The 15,489-nt window shown below is 37.4% G+C and overlaps 4 protein-coding genes across 6 annotated transcripts in view; all 4 read left to right on the top strand.

Annotated features, from left to right (window-relative positions):
* The window catches only part of LOC135801266 (uncharacterized), a 49,532-nt gene extending 34,275 nt beyond the window's left edge, over positions 1-15,257 (top strand). The window contains exon 4 of the transcript XR_010550343.1: positions 15,244-15,257. The gene's annotated coding sequence lies outside the window, so the exon portion shown is untranslated. The remainder of the gene's footprint in view (positions 1-15,243) is intronic.
* p53 lies at positions 408-3,634 on the top strand. 2 transcript variants are annotated; one of them, XM_065314959.1, is made up of 6 exons: positions 408-705; positions 1,222-1,257; positions 1,316-1,376; positions 2,139-2,429; positions 2,481-3,239; positions 3,294-3,634. In XM_065314959.1, exons 2-5 carry the CDS (start codon positions 1,244-1,246, stop codon positions 3,141-3,143), a joined length of 1,029 nt encoding a protein of 342 aa, XP_065171031.1. In that variant the 5' UTR covers positions 408-705; positions 1,222-1,243; the 3' UTR covers positions 3,144-3,239; positions 3,294-3,634. The 2 variants fall into 2 exon arrangements, with proteins under 2 accessions (XP_065171031.1, XP_065171030.1); XM_065314958.1 differs by lacking the exons at positions 408-705; positions 1,222-1,257; positions 1,316-1,376 and adding an exon at positions 1,565-1,878.
* On the top strand, positions 3,723-8,948 carry Pez (protein tyrosine phosphatase non-receptor pez). The gene is given in 10 exon segments (XM_065314957.1): positions 3,723-3,990; positions 4,174-4,529; positions 4,614-4,782; positions 5,417-5,661; positions 5,715-6,468; positions 6,471-7,344; positions 7,347-7,483; positions 7,542-7,760; positions 7,823-8,332; positions 8,406-8,948. Coding segments are annotated over 9 exon segments (3,387 nt in total). The 5' UTR covers positions 3,723-3,990; positions 4,174-4,179; the 3' UTR covers positions 8,535-8,948.
* On the top strand, positions 9,189-10,756 carry LOC135801458 (zinc finger protein 271-like). 2 transcript variants are annotated; one of them, XM_065314960.1, is made up of 4 exons: positions 9,209-9,622; positions 9,677-10,104; positions 10,159-10,305; positions 10,378-10,756. In XM_065314960.1, exons 1-4 carry the CDS (start codon positions 9,452-9,454, stop codon positions 10,652-10,654), a joined length of 1,023 nt encoding a protein of 340 aa, XP_065171032.1. In that variant the 5' UTR covers positions 9,209-9,451; the 3' UTR covers positions 10,655-10,756. The 2 variants fall into 2 exon arrangements, with proteins under 2 accessions (XP_065171033.1, XP_065171032.1); XM_065314961.1 differs by lacking the exon at positions 10,378-10,756 and having other exon boundaries at positions 9,189-9,622; positions 9,677-10,079; positions 10,159-10,301.
* Positions 15,258-15,489: the final 232 nt, after the last annotated feature.

Here is a 15,489-nt window from a genome sequence, read left to right as displayed (position 1 = left end):
TAAGTTGAGTTTTAGTTGTTTCCAAATGATTTTAATTAAAAAATGGGTATTTTCATAAAAAAAATATTAAGTTTTGCATGTTATATTCTATACCTAACCATATTTGGTTCGACTTTTGTACTTAACACGCAAGAAAAACATCTGCCGTTCCAGTTTGCGAATCCAACCCCATGAAACGATGACTCATACCTGCAAAACAACCGACGCGAAAATAAAAGCGCAGGTAGTCCGCACGTTGCACAAATCCCCCGCCCTACGATAATACCCGCATGTTATTCGTCTAAAAAACTCACACGACACGGATATGTGCCCATCGTGCGCATAGGCATACCCATACATGGTCTTATTTGCTCTTTCCTCCTGAAAATTTTATCACACAGCGACGATTCCAGTAAACTGCGAACTTGCGCAGAGCTTTCTTGACCGCGCCGAAGTACACACGTGGTCCGATCGGTTTCAAAACAGGTTGTTTCAGATTTTTCAGTGAAGCCACTTCATATAGTTTGTATTGTAGTTTGAATAGTTGCACTGGCTGTGTCTGCTTGCTGAGCCATCTGCGCGTCTGCGCTTACAACGTGCGCACAAGCATCACTTAACGTTTCGCCGTGGCGGGATGCGCTTATAGTACACCTTTCGCGGACCTTCCCCGGATGGGTTCTGCATCAACGCGCAAGAACAATCGCCGCACAATTCGGAGGTGACAAGGTAACAACAATCAGATTAAATATGCATTGCTGTTTTTCACGTAGATATCATCGTAGCTCTGTAATCCCGACGTTTTGCGAGCATGACGGGGTTTAGGTTATGTACCGGTTGGTGTAACAAGTGGTTTCACATCGTATTTCATTTGTTTCTATTTATTGATTCATAAAACCATGCGTCGTTATTCACTACTAGAGTTATTTGTTGTTATTTATGGTCCTATCATCAGCGAATGTCAATTTTTATTGATATTTGATGTTTGTTTGTGTTTACGAGCGAATGCGCTGTTGCAGCGGAACAAGTCACAGACGGATCAGACAAGTCGAGACTTGTTGAGATGCTGGTTGAGTGCGTTGCATTTGAAACACCAACGCAATAGACAAACTTAAGGGATGATATACGCCGTTATAAATAATTACATTATCACCTACCATGCATGCATTAATTATTTTTTCATAAAAATGAAATTATGATATAATATTGCGCAATATTATTGACATAAATGCAATTTTTTTAAAGGTTTACATCTCGGATAGTTACAATGAGTTTCGACGAGTAAGTTTTTAATATGATGTTTATATTGATGATTAATTATACTATGATAAAATTACAGTTTCGCGTTTGGTGAGGTAAACACGGAGGATCTTCTTGCAAATTTTCCAGGCTCGGAGTTGGTAAGTGTTTTGTTTTTTACTAACAAATCACCATTAAAACACAACTTTTCATCAACAACGTTGGTTATAAACTGAATTATCCACATTGGTATAATATGTGTATTGTCATTATTTATCTAGTAATCTTTATTAATGTCGCTTACATCACATAATGCAATATGCAGTAAATACACGCACGTAGGGGGGTGACACATAAACGATGATGATGATTATTTCTCCTCGATTGAATGGAATCCGTGATTCAAAAGTCCGCAACTTGTTTGAACATGTCGGCGCTGTTTAAATGCGTTCTGTTTAAAATAGCCTCCCCCTTTTGTATAGATGATAGTCGTGCTGGTGAATGCGCGCGAGTTCAAAGCTTAGTGTTATTTCGGGTGTGCGTTGAGTTCGATACCAAAGAAGTTCTTGTCATTTGAGATTGCAAATGCACCCAGTTGATTTAAATTTACGGGTGGTTGTTAATATTGTTCAGAGAGCGATGGTTGTTGCACGCAATGAAGAGGTAATTATTATAAAATATCTAAATTTTGTGTTTTGGGCATAAGTTTTCTTTTAAATTCAATTTAATTCTTTAAAACTACAATAATTTTGTTGATTTTATAAATTTTTATAAAAATAAATACTCTTTGACCTCTAAATGCCAAAATTTTTGAAGAAGTTCATCAGAAACTTATTTTTTGTTCAAATAATTTTTGTAAAATTATCCCAATAACAATTTTTATTATACTTTTATTTTATTCTAAAAATTTATATTTATCACAGGATCAGTTTCTTTTCCCTAATGGTACTCCAGTTTCGGTGAAGCGTGAGCCTGACATCTCTCCGCAAAAATACACTGCTGATCCACAGGATAATCACAACTTACTAAACATTCCCCTAAATGTACAACAACCCTTTCTACCGTTACAACATGCGCAACCACCACCAACGCAACAATCCGAACAACAATTGAATTTAAACATGCCATCGCAAATTTTGGCCACTGATTATCCTGGAGATGCTGAATTTGAAGTCTACATCAATCCACATCATGGAAAGAAAAGTCCGTGGATGGTAGGTTGCATAATATAAAAATTTTAAACAAAAATTTAATTTCTTGTGAAGTATTCAAGCGCATTGGGGAAAATCTTCATCGCAATGAATCAAATCTTCCCCATTGACTTCAAGTGGAAACATCCAAGCGACAACCGCCAGTTGTACGTGCGCGCAACGCCCGTCTACAGCGAAACGCAACACAAGAATCAATTGGTAACACGCTGCATCAATCATGCACACGAGCGTGAAAAATCCAATGAAAACATCCCGGTGGGTATACGCGATCATATCATTCGATGCCAGGAGCGTTCATCTAACTATGGCGGGTCGAAACAAAACCGTCAACATTTATACGTGCGTATACCACTGCTTGCACTGGCACCTGGTTGCGATTCGCGTCAGATGTCTTTTCAATTCATGTGCAAGAATTCATGCACTTCGGAATCCGGCATGAATCGGCGTCCTATTGAAGTGGTGTTTACGCTTGAGGATGAGAACGCCGATGTTCTGGGGCGGCGTATTCTAAAAGTTCGCATTTGTTCTTGTCCGAAGCGCGATAAAGAAAATGAAGAGAAAGCGCATTATCAGAAGGATAGTAGTGAACAGCCGCACGGGAAAAAGAGGAAGCTAGAGAAGAAACAACCTTTGAGTTCTTCACAGGAGTTGAGTGATACGAAGATTTATAAACTGGAGATTAATATTCCAGGCGGGGAAACATGCGCGCTGTCTTAAAGGCCGCGCATGGCATATTAGCGTCGGAGTTATTGCTGAACAAGGGGGACCAGAGTGCTTACAAGAAGTGTATTGAGGAAATTCAACAGAAAATGAGTATGTTTTTTAATAATCATCTAAATTTCATTTAATTTATTTTTGTTATTTTAGATTCGCCTCTTGATTGAATCAGCTTTACAACTGCCAGTGCACCGATATTTGTGCAAATCTTGATTTAGAGTAATTTGATCTACTTTTTTAAAAACTTTTTCCTTATTTACGCGAATGACGCAAGGTTACTTAAAGACAAAACAGCTATTTATTTTGTGCTAAACGTTGCGTACAACGTCCTTATATTTATGTTTATGTGATGAAGCAGTGGCTTCAGCAATATTACTTTATTCGTTCTTTTATTGCATATGATATGTATATGCACGTAATTAATTTTAATCATATGATGTGCCTTATTATTGCGATCATTATGCTAGTGCTTATTAAAATTTATATTTTCATTTGGGGGTTATTTTTACCAAAAACAAAAGAAGAAAATTTGTGATAATGCGATACTTACATGTTTAATTCCCTATCTGGGTGTGGAAATGTCGCCATAGTTGTAATTTTGTATTGTAAATATTTTATATTTACTTTTAATGTTATCTGTTGTTGAAACTGTCAATTGTTTTGTTTTTAAACTATACTCGAGTGCCACCATCGGTCAAGATGTGAACTAACAAAGGAATTTACAATTCTGACAGTTGGTGTCATATATGTGTTTGGAATATAAATGACCCGATTCCAGCAGCCACAGGTGCCTTAATACATCCAGAGGAACACTAAGTATGCCACACAAATGTAGCTAATTGCGCAGGTAAGTTCAAATCGCGTTAATTATTCGCGCTCAAAATAAAACAATCGAAACGCACGTAACCTAGAAACGCGTACGTTGACGCTACTCAACGTTCCGCCACCTTAGGGCCCCACTTGCGTTCCGATTGTCATTTGTTTGTCTGTTTGTATTTCTATTTTAAATTTACCCTAATGCCATGCGCAGCGCACGATGCCGTTCAAGTTGAAACTGAAGAAGTCGCGCCACTACAGCGTCGTCTCCAAGTCGTTGTTTGTTATCTCTGTGGAGCTGCTTGATGGCACCAACATCGAGTGTACGCTTTCGTCGGAAAGCACCGGACAAGACTGTCTGGACGTGGTCTGCCAGAAGCTGGGACTCAATCAACCCAAATTCTTTGGGTTGCAATACATGAGCAAAGGCAGGGACACTCTGACATGGCTGGAACTTGATAAACCCATCAAAAGGCAGTTGGATAAACATGCAAGACACCTGTGTGTTTACCTGCGCGTCATGTACTATGTCGTTTCGGGTGTGCGTTTGTTTAATGATGAGGTTACCAGGTAATCACTTGCAATAAATGGCATTTGTGTTGTGCAAATGTTTGAACATAGATAAAGGTGAATTATCATGATGGTTTTTTTCAGGAATCATTACTTTTTGCAATTGAAACTTGATGTGATTGAGGGGAAAATCAGTTGCACACCACAGCAGAGTGTTGAGCTGGCTAGTTTTTGTATGCAGGCGGAGTTTGGGAACTTTGATGCTGAAAGACATACTGCCCACTATGTAAAAGACTTTCAACTATTTCCAAAGGTAATTAGTTTTGTTTTTTATTAATTTTTATAAACAAGTCATATGCTTTTACTAAGTAAAATAGAATAATTTGTAATGCGGTGTTTGCGTGAGATTCGTACACCATACAAATGACGTCAAGTCGTTGTGTGAATAGTTTGTATGTGTTACTAATAACAAAAATCAAATATTTATTATAATATTTGTCTTATAAGCAAAACTAACCTCAAATTTAATTTAATTTGACAGTTGTGTTCGAAAATTTTGCTTGTAGGTTATGCAACTTTACTTGCACACGTATTATATTCACTAAAATCACCTCTGCACATTTAATACAAAATAAGCGTTCTCCGTTCGAATGTTTTAACTCAAAACAAATATTTCATAGTATTAGCACAGCAAAATAGTTTCCACCGTGATTTCTATTGCTAAGAAGTGCATGGGAACGCGGGCGTCCATTGTTATACCCCTCCGTCCATTTTGCATTCATGCGGCGTCCTTAATTACACTTAATTCAATTAGCACACAATGCGCGTCGACTTGACTTGTCTCTCATGATTCAACACTCACTCCGGAATCAACATTTTTTCTTGCGATGCAACGCCGTACGATTTCTTCAGACTTGCGGACGTTTCTACAACTTTATCATTTCTAGTGCTTCACCGATCCGGAGTACTTGGATAAACTCACTGACGCCGCCATCAGGCAACACGCCGCACTACATAATATCCAACAGGGAACAGCGGAGGAATATTACATTTGTGCATGTCAACATCTTGATGGTTACGGTCAAGAGACCTACATAGCTAAAGATCGCGCAAATGAAGATGTCGTCGTTGCTGTTTCACTCACAGGAGTTACTATTAATTATCCAAGTGGTAGAAATGGTAAAAGTTACGGGTAAATATTAAATTAATATAGTATTTTAGTTTTTTCATAAATTTTTGTTGTAGTTGGGTTGATATACGTAATGTAATCAATAACAAGCGTGATTTTACGATTGAATCCGTGGTAGATGGCGATAAAGGTGAAGTTTTCCACTTTCCGGACGTAGAAAGTGCGAAAAACGCTTGGGTATTCTGTGTCCTACAGCATACATTTTATCGCGCGCATGAAAACCTCGTAGAACCAGACAGTAAACCAAACCTACCGAATTTTCAACAAACTGCCGCCGTAGAACCGAAGCGCGTGCGCGATAGCTACGAAGACATTGCCTACGAACAATCAATCGGTAGTCTTGCACAACGCGCACAATCAACATCTTGCCTCGATCTTAACACCAGCAACTCAGACGCGGATCAACTACGCAGTTTACTGCCTTCGTATCGACAAGCGCCCGACTACGACACGGCCGTACAACAAAAGTATCGTAACTCAGCGAGTGCGCTCACCACGCCTGGTCCAATGCAACGAAACACTGCCTGTGTGTACAGCTCCCAGCCGGAGATCCGTGAGTACGCGTCACATCTCTGTTATCCAGATGTCACACACAATAACATCGAACAAGCGCAGCAGGCGCAAGGTAAAATGGCGAACCTTTACAATTCGGGTTACACTCAATCGCAGAGATTGTCTGATAATCAAGGTTATCAGGAAATGTCCGAACAAATGCGCCTCTTGCACTTGTGTAAACCCCCGCCGCCATATCCCAACAATCGAATCAGTAGCAATTCAACACCGGACCTCGCCGGTATTGGCATGTCACAAATGTCAAAACCAACAGCACGTTTATCAACAACATCGTCTCGGGAAGTAGTCCTGATTTAGTGTCGATGAACCAACACTATCGCTACCATCAGCCTATGTATAATAACGTACATAGATCGCAAAGTTATTTACCACCGCAACATGGAACTTATGAAAACCTTGCATCGATATTTAATAATAATATGTTAGGTCGACCGCATCAAGCCGTCATCGTCGAGAATCCTAACATAACCAAACATATTAAGAAAGTCTACGATGAACACGGGAATATTATCTATTGCATGCCTTCTAACATGAAGCAAATCCTCGAGGATAATCAATTATCGACGCAGGGTTTTGTCGTCACGCGCAATGCGATCGTACCGAATTCAACGCCGACCGACTTGAATAATCTCCACAGCTCACAGGAACCCATCTATGAGAATATCCCGCTTGCATGGCAGCATGAGAATAACTCCAATGGCGGTATGCGTGCGAGAACGCAGAGTATTCAATCCGCCCCGGAAGTGACGCCGAGTAAGTCACAACTGGTTACGAACGTTGCAACATCGTCGCCGAAAGAGAATGTCTACGCGAATATATCGCACACGAGCGTGAATGTGGAATCGGGTAATACTTCCGCAATGGCACCGCCTCCGTTGATTGTCAACGTTGCGGACTCGCCGAACGCAATTAGTCGCACGAACACTTTCATCATCAATAAAAACTCCTCCTCGTTGAATTCGTCGACGTCGAGTCGGCATTTTACGGATTCGGGGAATATAAGCAATGATACGTTCACGACTGATGCCAGTACGACGTCGAGCGGTGGCGGTACGGGTCAGAAAAAAAAGAAACGCTGGGCGATACTCATGGGACGCAGTAAAAGTAGCGAAAAGTGAAGAGTGCTACCCTGGGTCGAGAGAAGGAAAAAGATAAAAAGGATAAGAATCAAAGTAATAATCGCCATAGGTGGTCGACGGGATTGCCGAGATTACCGCCGGCACTACCGCCATCTATCAGTAAAGAAACAATGGTAAAACTTGTGTTTTGTAAGTTTTATGCTAAAATTAACAAAATGTGTAATATTTTAGTGTCAGTTATTGGAAAACAAACTCGCGGATAATCAACTCTTCTTTGAGTTTGATAAAATACCGAAAAAGAAGCAAAATGCTGATTTTCACACAGCGCACTTACAAGAGACGCAGCCATTGAATCGCTTCCAGGATGTTTTGCCCTACGAAGACAATCGGATTAAATTAACGCCCACTAGAGATAACAAATATGGTTATATCAACGCATCTCATATTACTGTGAGTAGATTTTATTATTTTTTAAACCAACTAATAATTTATATTATTTGTGTGAATTTCAGGCGACAGTTGGTAGTAAACAACGTTTTTATATCGCCGCACAGGGCCCAACACGCGTCACACTTCCGCATTTTTGGCAGTGCGTGTGGGAATCCGAAGTTTACTTAGTGGTGCAACTGACTGAAGCGAATGAGGACTTGACTTACCTTCCCGATTCACACGGTAGGAGTATTGACGTCGGACAGGATTACCAAATATTGTGGGAGTTTTCCCAAAAGACTGGTCACTGCGTGACGAGTAAGGTACGTCTGTGTCACGTGATGACGCGTAGATATCGCACGCTCTGGCATCTACACTACACCGATTGGGGTGAGGCGGGTTGCCCACGTTCGGTGTCACATTTTCTTGGTTTCCTCGAAGAACTGCAATCTGTGCAGGTGCATTCAATGGTTGAGATTCCCCCTGGTCATAATAAGAACCCGCCGGTGTTGGTGCACTGCACGGCTGGCGTGGGTCGGACGGGATTGACTGTTTTATGCGATCTTTTGCTATATACAGTCGATCATAATCAAGTAAGTTATATTTATTTGATTTCAAATTTAAAAAAAAAATAATTTTATTGATTGATTTTGTTATTGTTTCAAGGAAGTGGATATTCCAAGAGTAGTCGGACTGCTGCGCCATCAACGCCCGCATATGGTGCAAACGATAGCGCAATATCGTTTCGTTTACTCGCTGCTAATACACTACATCAAGCAGAATCGCTTGATTTAAACACGCGTCGTGCCATTACTCAGCTTTTAACGCTCTCGGATTATCGTCGTCGGATTGCGCCACCCTTCCAAGTGTTGTACACACATGCTCCTCTAACGCTTGTTTGACGCCCAGTATTTTACTATGAAGATGATTATTATGTACTTAACGATTAGATTTAAGTCGGACACGCAGCTATGCCTTTGTGCTTTAAATAATTGACGCGAATTTTAGGGAATATTACAAAACGGCTGTGTATATATTCGTTTTTAAGCGCATGGAGATTGAAAGAAATTAACAAATATCTATATATTGTATTGTAACATGTAGAGATAAGGTTATTGCCTTGTTTTTTAAATCAGTATGACATTGTGATGCCAGTGCCTTAATTTTAATGTAATATTTTAGCTGATAAAATAAAGATGTGAATCAAGATTCGGGAAACTTGTTTTCGACGCGGAAAAAAGTTACAAGTAACACCAGTTGTCAGCTTTGGACAGCTCAATAAACAACGAAAAATCTTCTCGAATTAACCTCCAAGAGCAATGAGAATGTTCAGCCGCGCGGACTTTTTAAAACGCTTTAAGCTTACTTATTTTTTATTGTCAACATAAACATGGCGGCGGTTAAAATAGTTTTCTATGATTGGACGCATGATATTTTGGTGGAAACTTATGTTTTGCCCAAAGATGCTGAATTGGAAAGTGCATATAAATGTAGTTTTATTATTTATATTGTTGTTTAATAATATATTAAACTCGTTTCCGTACGAAGATTTACGTTAAAGAACCTACTTGCGATACCTGGTGGAACAATTTTCAAACTTCACTTGGTGATTTCGTCATAACTGGTCATAACCCTGCACGAAACTGCAAACAAACAAGAATCCACAGAACGAGTAGAATTTATGAATTTATATCTATGTATATATGTAGATAATGGAGTGTAACACGTATGATCCAACAAATCCGTATTTTATCCATGATTTTAAGAAAATTTGTGGCATATGCAACAAGAAATATTCGAAAAATATAACGTTTTCAATGAACTCTGTGATTACTGCAACAACTCCCATTAAAGCTTATGCAGTATTGGAGTCAGTTTCCAAGGTAACCACTTTAGATAAGTTTAGATAAGTACTACTCTAAGTTTGCCGTTTTTAGTTTAAATTCAATGAGAAAGGTCCACAAAATCTTTGTTTGGGTTGTTTCAACAATGTAACAATGGCATATAAGTTTCAACAGATGTGCAATCAGGCACAACAATATTTTGAAGATTATTTAAAACACCAAAAACAACTTCTGCCAAGTGCAATGAAAAGTGATGATAATCAAGATTGCTTAATCTTACCAGAAGAAATAAATGAAAAGGTTAAACTTGAAGATTCTGCTTTGAAAGTTCTTCCAACTAATAATGAGCTGTGTAAAAATTTACCTCCAAATAAAAAGCTTTTACAAAAGTCAAAGAGACGCACCATAGCTGCTTGCAAAGTCTGTAACAAGCAGCTTCTGGATAGAAATATGAAGCTGCATATGCTTATCCATACTGGTGAGAAGCCTCACAAATGTAAGCAATGTAGTGCCAGTTTTACGTATGTTTTTCTTGATAAGATTTTAATTAAACAATTAAATAACTTGGATTTTAGGCAGCCATCAGCATTGAAGTATCACACAGACATGCATGAGAACAAAAGGAACTATATGTGTAAATTTTGTGGGAAAGCTCTTCTAACCAGCAGTCAATTGATTGTGCATGAAAGGAGACATACTGGAGAAAAACCACACAAATGCCAGTAAAGTATCTTTGCAATTTTCAACTTTTTTTACATTTGAACATTAGTTTGATTTGTTTGTATGTTAAATAGGTCATGTAACCAGGCATTTACAACATCTGCAGCACTCAAAGTGCATATGGTGGTGCATACTGGAGAGAAGGCTTTCACATGCCAATTCTGCGCGAAAAGCTTTAACCGCGATACGACTCTACGAACGCACATTAAAATTCACACAGGGGAGAAACCACATGTGTGTATAATATGTAACGCTAGTTTTATTCAGGCCCACTGTTTAAGGAGCCACTTATTGAATCATGCTAAGCATCAATTTGTTGTTTCAACAATTGACCAAACTGCAACTGAATGAAAACATAAGCAGTTTTTTAAATTGTGATGTGATATTATTGTGCTCCACCATAACCATATTTGATAAATGTGTTTTGAAGTTGATAAATATTTTCAAAAGTTAGATGGCGCTACGATGTACGGTTTTGCATTAAATATTGCTTGTTGGTGGTAGTGAGTGCACACCGTGTCCGTGAGGATTTCGCGATTTCACGCAAAAGAGATAAGTTTGTTTACCTGCAGGTATCGAATCTTTATTTCGTGGAATCAAAACACACCGTTGCTGTTTATTATATTAGCATCGTAAATTTAAGCAAACATTCTTCAATTCTTTCATGAATATAACTAACAATTTTATATTAATTCTAATATTTTTTTATTATCAGCAAATGATTACGTACTAATGTGTTATCTGGTAAACGAGAAACGATGCATGTTCAAATTAAATGTCACTTAAATATTTATTAATATCTTAGCTATTGCAATTCGCGCACAAGGTCGCGTACCATCGACGCGCAGGTCTTGTGCACTTTTTGCTTTCTTATCATATACTGTCCCGTCGTTGTTTACGTAGTTTCAGCATAGATTGCGGTGAATTGCAGCCAGTTTCGTGCCGGTCTCTGGTTGTTTCGGACGTATTTTGTGCGATTCGTATCGTTTATCTGGACTTTCCAATTCGTATTATATTCGATCATCAATCGACTATTTAATCTTAACTTGATGTTAGTAACTTTACTACAGTTATTTATTTGCGCGTAAGCGTATCGCGGCCATGTTGATTTATTCATCAATTGGATGATCCATCGTGCTGCTGTAAGTAACTTTTAACTCAACAGCCCAGATTGTTTGTTTTTCTCCGCTGTGTGAATATAATATTACTTATGTTTTTTTATTTACAGTATTTGCCGTGCTTTGGAGTCTGATGAGTTCTGCATTGGTAAGTTTATAATTCAATTATATATTTCGTTTTATGTTCTGCGTCCATCATTACTTTGCATTTATGTGTTTTCTTTTTCGTCGCGGTCCACCGCCTTCTACTAAAGCGTTAGCATTAAATAATTTAATTATATTTTGTTATTGGGAGTAACGTCTTACAAACTTGGGCGCGGGGTCCAAATATGCAGAATTAAATTCTCTATCCAGTTGTATTTAATTGTTGCAAGAAATGCGCTTATTCAATACGATTTATGATTTAGTATTGGAAACAAACTTGTAAATGCAGCTTTAAATTTGAACATCACGCCTCATATAGGTTAGATTTATTGCATTTGTATACAAAACTGTAATATTTATTTAAATTTTGCCTTATTAATAATAATTATTTTAAATTAACAATTAAGCTAGCTTATCTTATCGGGAATTGTCTCTAGAATGGTCTCTGCGATTTGTACCTATTTATCTCTTTTAGTTTACGAGATATTTGCGATTGAATAAAATGGGCGAAAATTGAAAAATGTCACTTTTTTGCACTTTTAGTCGCGTTTTTCGACCTTTTACTGTAGGAAATATAACTATTGTATATTTTTATCTGATCGAGAATTTTCCAATCTTTCATAATCAGCAATTTGTTGGTTGCTACCGCCTTTAGTTTAAGAGATATTAATTATCAAAAATCGTCGAAAAAAGTATCTAGCACCCCCTCCCTTAGCAATTTTTTCTTAAGAATTAAAATTTTATCTCTCAGATTTCCGCTTAATCTAGCCTTCTTATATAGAATAGCCCGTAGAATAGTCTCTGCGATTTGTACCTATTTATACCTATTTATCTCTTTTAGTTTACGAGATATTCGTGATTGAATAAATCTCCCTAAATCGAAATTTATTGCAAGAAAATTCCGTAACGCGAGTTATATTCAAAGTTGTGTGTGTGCGCGCCGTAGTACTCGTTGCGCTAGGAATTGTAGTTTTTTTCTTATAACACACAAACGCGGTGTCTCAATAAGTTCGAAGTAATTTTCCCTGATGCGGATTTTAATTATGTATCTCCGTGAAGTGAAATTTATTGCCAGAAAATTCCGTAACGCGAGTTATATTGAAAGTTGTGTGTGTGCGCGCCGTAGTACTCGTTGCGCTAGGAATTGTAGTTTTTTTCTTATAACACACAAACGCGGTGTCTCAATAAGTTCGAAATAATTTTCCCGGATGCGGAATTTAATTCTGTATCACCATGTATTAAAATTTGTTGACACAAAATTCCGTAACGCGAGTTATATTGAAAGTTGTGTGTGTGCGCCGTAGTACTCGTTGCGCTAGGAATTGTAGTTTTTTTCTTATAACACACAAACGCGGTGTCTCAATAAGTTCGAAATAATTTTCCCTGATGCGGAATTTAATTCTGTATCACCCTGTATTAAAATTTGTTGACACAAAATTCCGTAACGCGAGTTATATTGAAAGTTGTGTGTGTGTGCCGTTGTACTCGTTGCGCTAGGAATTGCAGTTTTCTTGTTATAACACACGAACGCGGTGTCACAATAGGTTCGAAATTATTTTCCTGATGCGAAATTTAATTCTGTATCACACTGTATTAAAATTTATTATTGTTTATTGAAGTTGATAAATATTTTCAATAGTTAGATGGCGCTACGATGTACGGTTTTCCATTAAATATTGCTTGTTGGTGGTAGTGCGTGCACACCGTGTCCGTGTGCGATCACGCGATTTCGCGCAAGAGATAAGTTTGTTTACCTGCAGGTATTGAATCTTTATTTCGTGGAATCAAAACACACCGTTGCTGTCTATTATATTAGCATCGTAAATTTAAGCAAATATTCTATAATTCTTTCATGAATATAACTAATAATTTTATATTAACTCTAATACATTTTATTATCAGCAGATGATTACGGACTAATGTGTTACCTGTTAAACGAGAAACGTTCAAATTAAATATCACTTAAATATTTATTGTAAAATCTGGCAAACTGTCAGCATAAGAAATCAGAATTACGCAAATCGAATTTTAATTTTTTATTACTTTTACTAATCTAAATTTCGAAGCTACTGTGTCTTTTATAAATGCCAATAGCATGGACTAAAAATTGTAAAACAAACTTGTATTGTTTATTTCTATACAAGCGTGAACCTTCGATACAAGAATTGTGTTTGTTTGAACACAATATACACTTTCTTATTGCATTGCCGTGTATCGTCGTTGCCATCACCCCATGCCTCATATTGCTGCATTTTAGTTTAGTTTTGATCCCAGGTATAGTGTGGTTTTCTACCACAAGTTTTGAAAAATTTGGAAAAGAAACAAACTTCCACCCTCGTGGTGCTCAGAATACTAGTCACTTTTACCATTATTTTCCAAATACGATTGAAAATTATAAAATTTCAGATTATACTTTATTGAACAAGATAATAAAATATATTAACTGCGTCAAGTAAACGTTTAACAGTAGTCGTTTTATCGTGTTTTTTCCGGGATTTGTCAATTGCCAAGATAATGGCAATAATAATGGTTAAACTGTTTTTAAATATAGACTGAACTTAATTCTGGTTTTAGAATACATTATTTATACGAACGAGTAGTACGTTCATAATATAAATTTTTTCATTGCATTAGACTGTATTCACAACATGAATGGTTCATAGTTCTCACTCTTGACTATTATCGGTGTTTCTGTACGAACAACTTGCTTTTTTATCGAGTTGCAGCGCTCAGCCTTGCTTGTGCTATTTCCTCCTTAGTCGATCGTGCGTTGCGGCGTGGTGCGCACGCGTTTACCTACTTGCGCGGCGGTCTTCGTGGCGACTTATCGCGTTTCTTGTGATTTTAAATCGGTAGTTGAATTGGTTAGCAAAGATAGAATTTAGAATTAACAGACGAGTGCGGCGTGCAGTTAATGCTATCGCTATCGCGCGTGGAACCCAGAATTGCGTGATTTTACTATGTACGCACGTGTTTGCTGTCGGCGGTCGGATATCTTCCGTCGGCTCAGAATTCCAAGTGGATTTGTTTTGTGTATTTGTTTAATTGTTAATTTGAATAAACATCATTTACACTATGGGTGCCTCTTGTGGATTATTTTACCTGCGAAGGCGTAAGAAAAATGTGTAACGGAAATACTACATTCTATTAACATTTGACGAATGAAACAGCAAATGTAGATTCATCACCAGATAAGGAAAAGCGATCAGTTAAATAACTAAACACTTTAAAAATAAGTAGAAATAGTTGTCACATTTTTCCGTTTTTTGTGCCTGATTGCTGCTTTTGTATCTTTATTCTGCTTCTAATCGGCTTTAGGTGTTTGCTAATTTGTGTGTTCAAGAAATCTTACCCTAGTATTGCTTTAAAAGATGTCAAATAAAATTATAATTATTAGTAAATGTAATATTTATTATGTTTCTCTCCCTGCACATATCACTTCTAGATAGGAGGAAACACTTAATAATACTTCTATGTTTGATTTTCTTTTTGTATCACCCTGTATATAAATTTTCCTTAATGACCAGTGAAAAAGTAGCAAACTTTATTGTTTTCGGGGGTATTTCTTTTTTAATTGAATTTTTTTATGATAACACCTTGTATATAAATTTTCTTTTATGTTCAGTGAAAAATGAGAAATCTTTATTGTTTTGGGGTGATTTTCTTTTTTAATTGAAGATTTTCTTTTGATAACATTCTGTACATTCTTTTCCACTGATGTCACGCAAAAACAAGGCGCAATTTGCTATTCTCCAGTGTTATCTTTTGTAATTTCGCAGCCGTTAGCGTAGCGCGGCTATGCAGGTCATAAACATGTTTTAAAATTATGTCATATGTCTTGTAACTATTGAACATACAAGTTATGAACTTATATTGTATTTAGTTTGTTAATAAAGAAATGTTAAAGGCAATGGCTGTGTCTTA

This window comes from Atheta coriaria, unplaced genomic scaffold (assembly GCF_025399875.1).
Source record: "Atheta coriaria isolate IRGN ID8LTWV9N9 unplaced genomic scaffold, Caltech_Dcor_3.1 hic_scaffold_10_pilon, whole genome shotgun sequence".
Lineage (NCBI taxonomy): Eukaryota > Metazoa > Arthropoda > Insecta > Coleoptera > Staphylinidae > Dalotia > Dalotia coriaria.
The sequence above is the reverse complement of the archived record's forward strand: the minus strand, read 5'-3'. Positions and strand labels throughout refer to the sequence as shown.